The following is an 11,454-nucleotide window of genomic DNA, read 5'->3' as shown; positions in this document are numbered from 1 at the left end:
GGAAAGAAAGAAAAGCAAAAGTAAAAACAAAACCCCAACAGTTACAGCATTAGAATATTTAGGCATGTGGTATGTGGGCCTCCATTTGCACTCTTACACTCTTGAGCTCTGTAAATATCCGGGGAACAGCAGTGGTATGGGATGTATTTACTCTCTAACATTGCCACATTTACTAATTCAAGTATAAGTAATTGTAAAGCAATAGCTTCCTTTTCTTTTTCTTTTTCAATGAAGTGTTTCCACAACTGTATTTTCATATGTTACGTCAAAGAAGAAAGGTGCTTCATGGAGAGGTGATTGTAGAAAAGGATGATTAAATGATCTCTGCAAACAAGGTGCTTTTTCCAGAATAACCAAGATTACCTGAGTCCAAGTTTCAGTAACAAGAATACACAACTTTGTGAAATATCATGGATTGTATGGTTTCTTAAAATATAACTCGAGATGTGGCATTTGCCAGTATTTGTGTTCTTCTTTTGCCAGATCTATTTTGTACAAGAACTGTGCAAATATCAGTAACTCTTGGGAAGGTATTGATTATTAAGAAAATAATTAGGTGTATTATCTGGGGGAAAAAAAAAAACTTTTACTAAATTTTTTTGAAACATGCTCAAAGCTTTTTAAATCAATATTTAGAAATTAGTTTAATGATTTACTGTTATACGTGCCAGTGATATTTATGTGATATTTATAAATGAAAATAAATGCAAAATTATAACAACTTGTTAATAATGTATTGGTATTTTCGAACCCCTAATCTATTTTTTCAGGAAATAAGGCAGTGTTATGATTAATAACAATGTTTGGAAGCGTGGATATAATTTGCTAAAGTAAGAGTGTTGATGTAGATAAAGTAGCAGCATAAAAACACACATATATTCAAGTAGGTGTCATAGTTGGAAAATATTGTTTGGAAATATTTCTAGGCAGTTGAAATTACTTATACTGCTAAGGAAATCTATTCTTCATTTAAATTAGACACTTAAGGATAAGTTTTTCAACTGTGAAGGTTTTAAGGAGCTAGGAAGAGCATAAGTATTTGCCCCACTGTTAAAAAAACAACATGACATCTGACTATAATGTTGTATTCAGGCTGAGAGTGGTAGCTCACACCTGTAATCCCAGCATTGGAAGGTTGAGGCAGGAGGATCGTTTGAGCCCAGGAGTTCAAGACCAGCCTGGGCAATATAGCAAGACCCCATCCCTAAAAAAGATACAAAAAAAAAAAAAATTAACCAGGCATGGTGGCACATGCCTGTAGTTCCAGCTACTTGGGAGGCTGAGGTGGGAGGATCACTTGAGCCCAGGAATTCGAGGTTACAGTGAGCTATGATGGTACCACTGTACTTAAACCTGGGTGACAGAGCAAGACCCTGTCTCTGAAAAAATAGTGATGATGATGGTGATAATGATGAAGATGATGATGCTGTACTCAGAACTTTGGTTGAGAAAGTCTCTATACTGTAGAATTATCTCGTTAACAATTGTTATGATAATCCCTTTGTGGTACTTATGTAACTAAACATTTTGGGGTATGATCGTTAGACAGACTCATTTTATTCTGAATTCCATTGAATAGCAAAAAGTCTTGTAATAAAGTTCCCGTCCTTGTGTTTAATAAAAAAGAAACACCAGAGCTACTTTCATACTGCCTTAATCTGTAAGTAGGTCCTTCAAAAAATTTCCCTCCTTTATTCAAGTATGTTGATTTACTAACCCAGTTTTTGAGAGAATATTAAATATGTGACTTAAAAAGACAAGGAACTTTTTTCCCCCACTATAGATATCTAGGTGTAATTTTGGCTTTGAATGTTCTGTATTGTTTCCATTTATAATCAACATATAACATTACACTTTTTAAAATGACTTGATTTTGTGTTACCACCTCCTTTACAGATTATTTTCACATAGAGATTTGCAGTTCAGAACATTTTTGCAAACTTTTACTTTAAATAACTTGGTTTTTCCAAGGTGCTATTTATTTTATTACATTACATTGTAATGTTTCCTCTGCAGCTGAATGTTTCATTGAGCAATTAGGTTACTAGTTCTCAAAAGTCCTAACATTCATTCTGCTCTTATTCTATTTGATCAGTTTCATGTTGGATTTTTATATGGAAGAAATTGTCAGGGAGTCTTTTTACCTTTGATTACATGGTATGAGAATTTCACATATTTTATTAGATGCCTGTCTTGCAAAAAATATTTTAAATCATATTTCTAAAATTTGCATTAATTCAACTAGTACTGCCTTCAAGTGGCTGTATTACTCTTTTTCTTCTTACGTTGTGGAATATCTTGAGGTAGGAATTGTGATTAACTTTAATAAAAATCAGAGTGTGTTAAACTATTTGGTGACCCTTTAACATATGCAAAGTACACCTAAACTTCAGATTTCGTTTATTTTCTATATTCAACCAATTGTAAACAGTTATTTGTTTGGAAAATGAAGTGCTAAACAGTAGTTTGATTTTAAAAGGAAAAAATATTTGAAATGCCTTTACACTTACGTTGACAGAAAAGAGTCAAACTCTGTAAAATATTTGAAGAGATTTATTCTGAGCCAAATATAAGTGACCATGGCCCATGACACAGCCCTCAGGGGGTCCTGAAAACACACACATGTGTCCAAGGTGGTTGGGGTGCAGGTTGGTTTTATACATTTTAGGGAGGCATGAGACATCAGTCAGATACATTTAAGAAACACATTGGTTTGGTCCAAAAAGGCAGGACAACTGGGGGTGGAGGGTTTCAGCTTGTAGGTAGATTTTAAAATTTTCTGGCTGACAATTGGTTGAGTTTATCCAAAAACCTGGGATCAACAGAAAGGAATGTCTGGGTTGCAATAAGAGGTTGTGGAGACTCGGGAGTTCGAGACTAGCCTGGCCAACATGGTGATGTAGCAGGACAAGCTGCAGACAAAACCCCTCAGACACCGAGTTGTAGAAGGAAAGGGTTTTATTTGGCCGGGAGCTTTGGCAAGACTCAGGTCTCCAAAAACCGAGCTCCCCGAATGAGCAATTCCTGTCCCTTTTAAGGGCTTACAACTCTAAGGGAGTCTGCGTGAGAGGGTTGTGATCGAATGAGCAAGCAGGGGGTACATGACTGGGGGCTGCATTCACTGGTAATCAGAACAGAACAGGACAGGGATTTTCACAGTGCTTTTCCATACAATGTCTGGAATCTATAGATAACATAATTGGTTAGGTCAGGGGTCATTTTTAACCAGGCTCAGGGTGCGTTGCCAGGCTGTCTGCCTGTGGATTTCATTTCTGCCTTTTAGTTTTTACTTCTTCTTTCTTTGGAGGCAGAAATTGGGCATAAGACAATATGAGGGGTGGTCTCCTCCCTTAGTGAAACCCCATCTCTACTAAAAATGCAAGAATTATCCGGGTGTGGTGGCGCACCCCTGTCATCCCAACTATTTGGGAGGCTGAGGTGGGAGAATTGCTTGAACCCCGGAGATGGAGGTTGCAGTGAGCTGAGAACGTGCCACTACACTCCAGCCTGGGCGAGAGTGAGACCCCATCTCAGAAAAAAAAAAAAAAGAAGTTGCAGAGACCAAAGTTGTATTATGCACATGAAGCCACCAGGTAGCAGGCTTCAGAGAGAATAGTTGTAAAATGTTTCAGACTGAAAGTCTGTGTTGATTTTAATGCTGGAGATTATAATCAGGCATGTCTGACCCCCACTTCCTGTCATGGCCTGAACCAGTCTCTCAGGTTACATTTTAAAAGAGCCGGAGCTGAGGAGGAAGTCCATTCAGATGATTGCGGGTGGGGGCGGACGAGGTGCTTTTATTTTTGGTTTACATCATGTTCTGTGACTGCATTTTCTTTTGAGTTTCTCCGTAAATCACCATAACTTTCCATAGCCAAGTCAGGGCTTGTATCAGATAGAACTTTAGAATACAGTCCTGTAGACTTTGGCATTTGAAACACAGATCAAGAAATTTTGATGCTAGCAACTTTCAATTATATTTGGTGACAATTCCTTGATATTCGGATTGTTTTTTGATTTTCATAGCTTTATAGCTTGCTATATTATACAATATGCAAGTTTTAAAAAATATTTTTCAAAGTGTTAATTTGATATGAATATAGCAACATCCTTGATAGTTTTAGCTTTTTAAAAAAGCATGCTAGAAATATAAGAAAGTCATTTTCACCAAGAGATTTTGTTGCTTGACATCGACAGATTTTCAGAAGCATTATTTTCTCATCTTTATATTTTTAAGCATCTAATTATTATGCTGCTATGTCATAGTTTCTAGTGATATATTGCTAATGATCTAAATTTTGCAATAATCCCTTTTCCTCCTCAGAAATACTTGTCTCATGCCCAAATACGTGTCTCATGCCCACTGTGTGTCAGGCCCTGTTGTAGGGAATTAACATCTTCCTCTAATCTTCTCTCTCTCTCCCCTACACAGTAAACCTTTAGCAAAATTACTGGGTTAGATCGATTAGTAAATCATATTGCAAAATAGTTATCTGTGCTTTAACAAAATACAGCGTGTGGGTAATCTGATGTGATGGGTTCTTTGTTACTTATATGTGTATAATAAGCATATTCAGGCACCACTAAATAGACAGAATTCTGGCCTAAAACTACTTCATAACAAAATTAGTTATAGTTGATAAGACCAATACAATAAATCATTAAGCGATCCCTGAAGGAAAAAAATAACTGTAAAAGGCAACATTTAAAATATTTTTCATATGAATATGGGACGTATAGAGGTATTTACCTTTCATATACATTTAGATTTGGATTAAACATATAATTGATAGAATAAAAAATAAGCAATGCAGGTTTGTGATTTCCAGTATGAAGGCATTGAATAGAACTTAAAATTCAATTTGTTTATGGTTTTAGTCTAAATTTATAAAATATTTAAATGGACATAGGTCTCTCCTTTAGATATGAAGCTTAAAAATATATTCTAAACATTTTAGATTTTTTTTTGTGTGTTCCTGTTATAGCTTTTAAAATATTTTGGGCATTTTTTATTTTGAAATAATTTCAAAGTTACAGGAAAGTTGTTAAGAATAGTAGGAAAAGCCCCTCTAAATCCTTCACTTGAATTGCCCACTTGTTAATATTTTGTCCCATTTGCTGTAGTTTTCTCTCTCTCTGTTCATAATATTTTGTGAACCATTTGAGAATAAGTTGAAACATTAACCCCTAATTTCTTCAGTGCCTATTTCCTAAGAACAAGGACATCGTGCTACCTTGCCACTGTACCATAACCTAAATCAGGAAATCAACATTGATACTGTTATTAGAAAAACTTCAGCCAAATTAAATTGAAAGGAGGTTAATTGAGCAATGAACGATTCGTGAATCGGGCAGCCCCCAGAATCAGCAGATTCAGACAGACTCCAGGGATGCCCTGTGGTCAGAACAAATTTATAGACAAAAAAAAGGGAAGTGATATACAGAAACCGGCAGTGAGGTACAGAAATAGCTGGATTGGTTACATATGGGCATTTGTCTTATTTGAACACAGTCTGAACACTTAGCAGTCTGTGAGTGGTTGAAGTACGTCCGCTGGGATTGGCCAAGACTCGGCTGTTGTTACAGGTGCATTCTCCTAGTTAGGTTATCAATCTTGTCTGCCTATTAAGCTAGGTTACAGTTCGTCCACAAGGACTCAAATATAGAAGTACAGAGTGCTTCTCAGGCCGTATTTAGTATAATAATGCAATTCCTTTGTCTAACTGGTAGACCTTATTCCAGTCTCATTGACATGTATTATGCATGCACATGTATATTCTGGGTCAAGATCCAATCCAGGGTCAGCAATTACATTCAGTTATCATCTCTTTTAGTCTAGAGTGGTTCCTTAGTTTTTCTTCACCTTTCGTGACTTGGACATTTTCCACAGTACAGGATTGTTGTTTTATAGACAGTCCCTCCATTTGAGTTCGTTTGATGTTTCCTAATGATTAGATTTAATTATGTACCTTTGGGCAGGAATGTTAAATTGTTCAATTTTCTGGTGATGTTAACTTTCATGTCTCAGGGCTTTTGTTTCTTAATGTTTTGGTTGCACATGAGTATTTTAATAATAGAAGGAGTTCTAATTCATAGGAGTTTATGAAATAAGACATTGGGGTTTTTTTTTTTTGAGACTGAGTTTTGCTCTTGTTGCCCAGGCTGGAGTGCAATGGCATGATCTCAGCTCACTGCAACCTCTGCCTCCCGGGTTAAAGTGATTCTCCTGCCCCAGCCTCCCAAGTTGCTGAGATTACAGGCAGGCGCCTCCATACCCGGCTAATTTTGTAGTTTTAGTAGAGATGGCGTTTCACCATGTTGGTCAGGCTGGTCTCGAACTCCTGACCTCAAGTGATCTACCCACTTCGGCCTCCCAAAGTGCTGGGATTACAGGCATGAGCCACTGCGCCCTGCCTGGATTTTTAAAACCAGATTAATATGCCTGTCATCTCATACATGAAGATTGATGTCTTTTTAAGTGCATAAAAAACACTAAATTATTTATGCATGTGCAATTTCCAGGCTTATTATTAACTCAACCTTCACATTGACGTTTATGCCCCTAGATTATACCCTAAAAAATTCTGTGATTAATTAATATACTTTCATTTTGCTCGAATGTTCTTAACTGCAGCGTTCTGTTTCGCATTACTTTATACTCTTACCATCTTCTCTTGCTTTGCTAAAATTATATATAATGCAAAATTGAGATTGCTGTAAAAATACATTTTGTTTCTTGATTAGTGATTGTGCCTTACATATTTAAATTCAATGTATACAATTAAAAAATTAACAATTTTTCTTAAATTCAGTTAACATTTTGTGATTTAACTTTGAAGATAATGACTGTAGAAAAATGGTTTTCAGATCAAATCATTTATGAATCATCTGAGGACCTCAGAATTCTTTCTTTACAGATTTTGCATCAGCAGCTGTGGGGCTAAGAAACCTGAATTTTTTAGCAAGGTGCTAGGCAGTTCTGGTGCAAGCAACTTAGTCGACCCCCAGCCTTTAAGAAACACTGCAATAGAGAAAGGCCGGGTGCGGTGGCTCACACCTGTAATCCCAGAACTTTGGGAGGCCGAGGTGGGTGGATCACTTGAGGTCAGGAGTTTGAGACCAGCCTGGCCAACGTGGTGAAACCCTGTCTCTACTAAAAATACAAAAATTAGCTAGGCGTGATGGCAGATGCCTGTATTCCCAGCTACTTGGGAGGCTGAGGCAGGAGAATCACTTGAATCCGGGAGGCAGAGGTTGCAGTGAGCCAAAATCTCGCCACTGTACTCTAACCTGGACAAGAGCAAAACTCTATCTCAGGGGGAGGGGGGTGTAGAAATATCAAGAAGGGGTGGAGAGGTGGGGAATGACTTCTGACAAATGCCATATTCAGTGTACCCAATAGAACTGAAAGAAAAAAAAAATCAGCATTCCTACAGTCATGTCTCATTGTTTCTTATCAAAACGAACACTGTAGTTTTAAGTTTATAAAAATGAAAAATGATATTTGCATAGTCTGACAGTAAGATATTTTTAGCAAATATTATTTTATAGCTGTACAATTTATCTGACCATTCACTTAAGTAGTGTATCTGGGAAGAAAGAACAATAGTAAAATCCAGTCAGGTATTTTTGTTGTATTGAATTTGATGACATGATATAAACTAGATACAACTAGAAAGTAGGTTAAAAGATTTTTGGGCCAGGCGTGGTGGGTCACTCCTGTAATCCCAGCACTTTAGGAGGCTGAAGTGCGTGGATGACTTAAGTCCAGGAGTTGGAGGCCAGCCTGGGCAACATGACAAAACTCTGTCTGTACAAAAAATACAAAAATTAACCAGGCATGGTGTCACATACCTGTACTTCCAGCTACTTGGGAAGCTGAGGTGGGAGGATTGCTTGAGCCTGGGAGGTCGAGGCTGCACTGAGCTGTAACCATGCCTCTGCACTCTAGCCTGGGCAACAGAGACCCTATGTCAAAAAAAAATTTTTTTAATAGTAGTGTTGTTACTTAAATAGAACTTCTAGTGTCTTTTTTTAATAAGCCCTCCCACAGACACAGACACAGACACACACACACACCCCTTCTTATGGAGGGATATATTCAAGACTGTGGGAAATGCATATGCTTCTGTTTTTGAGAAATATGCATGACAGAAAATAATTATAATTTGCCTGAATGATTTTTAATTTAATCATAAGTTGACTAAAATAGGTTTGTGGCTAAATTAATGTGTTCAGAAGCTGATTTTATTGAGTTAAACTTTCGCTGAACTTTATTAAAACCCTTGCAACAGAAATTAATGTTAAGAAATGAGGAAATGGAAAGGTTAATTTACATTAAGTGTACTCAAGAAGAAAAAATGAATTTAAAACAGTTGCTATCCCGGAGTCTGTAGATTTTTGTGCATCAAATATTCATTTTTTCCAAGTTACAACTTTATTTGTAACTTGTATGCATAAACATTTGCTCCAAAATCTGGTATTACTTTTTTGTTTCAATTCCAAAATCAATATATATGAGAAATTTTATATAGAAACTTAATTTATAGCATTAAAAATGTATTACCCACTACAATGTGGCCTGGGTGACAGCGAGACTCTGTCTCTAAAAAAATAAAGAAAGAAAGGAAGAAAGAAAAAGTATTACATCTTATGAGAATTGAAATTCCAGAAAGTCCAAAATTTCAGAATACATTTTTTTGAAGAAGAGTTGATATTGTCTGTTTGTAAGTTGCATGAAATAACAATGACAGGCAGCAAAAGTTAAGTATGAGCATAGCTAGTAAGAAGGTTTTTTAGAAAGCATTAGTTTGTGAAAATGTTGGTTAAGTTGTATGTTTATAGTTATGATGCATTTTTGGCCCTGGAAATCTCCAAATTATTTAGTATGCTTATGGAGTTATTATTTGCTTTATTTGTTTTTTAAAAAAGCATTTTAAAATATTGCTGTGAATTAACTTTAGATGCTTGTAAACTTTGTAAACATTCAGTTTTCTTACTTAGAAGTATATTTTTAGTTGGATACACATTAAAAGAGGCAAAGAAACCTTTACCACATATATTTTAAAGTTTTGGGAATTAAGGCTGAGCTGTTTCAGTACCAATTATAATCTTGTAGTAAATGAAATGAATTAGTTTAAAGCTATCAATATTTTCTTATGTATTTTTTTTTTTTTTGGCAAATACTAACAAAATAAAAGTTATACACAATATCTTAGGGTATAATTGTTATTAGATTCTCATGACAGGTCTTCTCAGATTCTCAGTCACATTCAGTGGTGGAAGGGTGACATGTGTCATGGTTAAGAGCCAAGGCTTCAGAGTGAAACTTGCCTTAGATTTGGGAAAAAGTACTTAACTTTCTTAAGCCTCAAAGTTCTTATCTGTAAAATGGAATAGGCAGTTGTCTGAGGAGCAAATGAGGTAATATCTATAAATTTGTAGCACAGAGGTGGGCCAGTATAAGTACCCAATAAATGTTAGTTGTTACTAATGGCATTGCTGCTTTTCATCGTTTTATAACGGTTGTGCCAGGTGAAATTTCTGAAGTCCTACCTCACTTGTTTCTGGGACAGAATCACTTACGGAGAATAGTTTTGGTAAAATTTTCTTTTCCCGTAGTTTTTTCTGCTTTTATTAGTTTGAAAGATTGCCCGTGTTTAGCTGTTTTCCTTATCCTGAATTAGAAGTAGAAGGCTACAGTTCATTTAGTAGTAGCATCGTAAAGAGGAGCTTCCTGTAGCTTAGTCTCCTTTAGGATATATACGGTATCCTGCTGGTCATGGTTTTTGACAGTGAGTATTTCAAATGAGGCAGACCCTGGTGAGATATTTTCCAGCCAGCTTGACCCCCTGTTAGGGCAGGCAGAGTGGGGTTTTGCTCTCCTGAAATGCCCCAGAGAAGATGGGGGGTGGTGGAGCTACTATCTTCACAACAGAAGATCTTTTAGAGAATTCCATTGTCAGCCAATTATTAATTTTTACATATAGTTTTTTTTACATTTACATAGAGATGCTTATATTTAATCTTAAAAGGTAGTCCTATGTAGTTGTATCAGAAACCAAAAGCGCTCTTTCAGACCACTTTTATTAACTCAGGTATTATGAAAGGAATCACTGAATTATATGAAAGCTCAAATAAGATTAAAAAATGCTTTAATACTGCCGCAGAAGTCTCAGTTCAAGAGCAGGCAATAGAATGTAGAGAATGTTTACCTTATGACTAGATACAACCTCCCAAGAAAACCTGGATCCTGCAGGGCAGCTAGTCTTCACAGTTCCTGCTGGGACTACAGTTGCTGGAAGTCATTCAATCACTTTTCTCTTTTTAAGGGAGTTAAGTACAGGTAAAGGAACTCTCCTAGCAAAGATCTTAATAATCTCTTGATTATCAATGTCTATGGAGGCTTTTTAGTCCTTCCTTTGCTTCTGCATTCTTGACCCCTGGCTTCTTTCACCTATTCTCTCCTAATTCTCCTGTCTTTCTGAATGGGCCATTCCAATGTTCTTCTACTTCTTTCCGTCACCAGTGTTGGTGTTGCCTATGGTTCTGTTGTGTGCATTTCCGATATATATAAACACTCTGGGGAGTCTTATTGACAGATTTCACAATTACTGAAACATTGTCAATTCTGGCCTTGATCGCTATGTTAAACTCTGGTACCTATCTCCAACTTTATGGTCTTTTTTTTTTTTTTTTAGCTATACCATAGCTGTCTCGAATTAAACTTGTTAAACTGAATGCATCATTTTCATTACTACCACAATCCTCTAATTCTCTGCCCCTCTAAAAGCCATCTTTTCCTGCTGTATTTTCTGACTTTGTGAATGGCACTATTGTCTAGCAATTTAGGTCAAAACCATGACTAGTATTAGATACTTTCCTCTCCATCAAATCTTTTTCAATCCTGTTACCCTACTGCTACTGACTAGGCCTGGGTAATGTCAATGCTTATATAATAAAGGCTGGATACCTTAACCTGGATTTTAAGCTTATGGGCAAGAACAAATGAAACTATGAAAAAATGGGCTGTATAAAGGGTATTAAGTGCCACTCTCTGTTGAACTGTTTGATGAAACTGCCTTTAATGATCCAGAAGAAGCCTTACATTTGAATGCATTCTGTTCTTTCAAAACTGCTGCTAACCAGTTTTCATGTTTATTACCGTTTGCTGCTGCTGGAAAAAAGTTAGGAGCTACTACGTTTTACTCATTTCATCTTTGAATAACAGCAGCAGCACAAATCCCAGGATTCTCAAAGCAGTTCCGATCACAACAAACCAAAAACTAAACTACAGAGAAATGGGAAACAGGTGTGTCTGGTTTAATAAAAAGGGAAAGCGTCATCAGGTGGCCACATCCTTTCCTTGTCATTCATATCCCCAACCTCCAGATCCCTTCTACTCTTGTAAGTTTGAATACAGTCAAGGTTAGTTGGGTAAAAAACTGATGTTGA

At 36.5% G+C, this 11,454-nt stretch overlaps 1 protein-coding gene across 1 annotated transcript in view; it reads left to right on the top strand.

Annotated features, from left to right (window-relative positions):
- The window catches only part of HACD1 (3-hydroxyacyl-CoA dehydratase 1), a 21,627-nt gene extending 20,906 nt beyond the window's left edge, over nucleotides 1-721 (top strand). Inside the window, exon 6 of the mRNA XM_011976549.1 lies at nucleotides 235-721. Within this exon, the coding sequence (XP_011831939.1) occupies nucleotides 235-317 (83 nt within the window). The 3' untranslated portion in view covers nucleotides 318-721. The remainder of the gene's footprint in view (nucleotides 1-234) is intronic.
- The last annotated feature ends 10,733 nt before the right edge of the window (nucleotides 722-11,454 follow it).

This window comes from Mandrillus leucophaeus, unplaced genomic scaffold (assembly GCF_000951045.1).
Source record: "Mandrillus leucophaeus isolate KB7577 unplaced genomic scaffold, Mleu.le_1.0 Scaffold1018, whole genome shotgun sequence".
NCBI classification, from domain to species: Eukaryota; Metazoa; Chordata; class Mammalia; order Primates; family Cercopithecidae; genus Mandrillus; species Mandrillus leucophaeus.
This window is presented reverse-complemented; position numbering and strand designations above follow the sequence as displayed.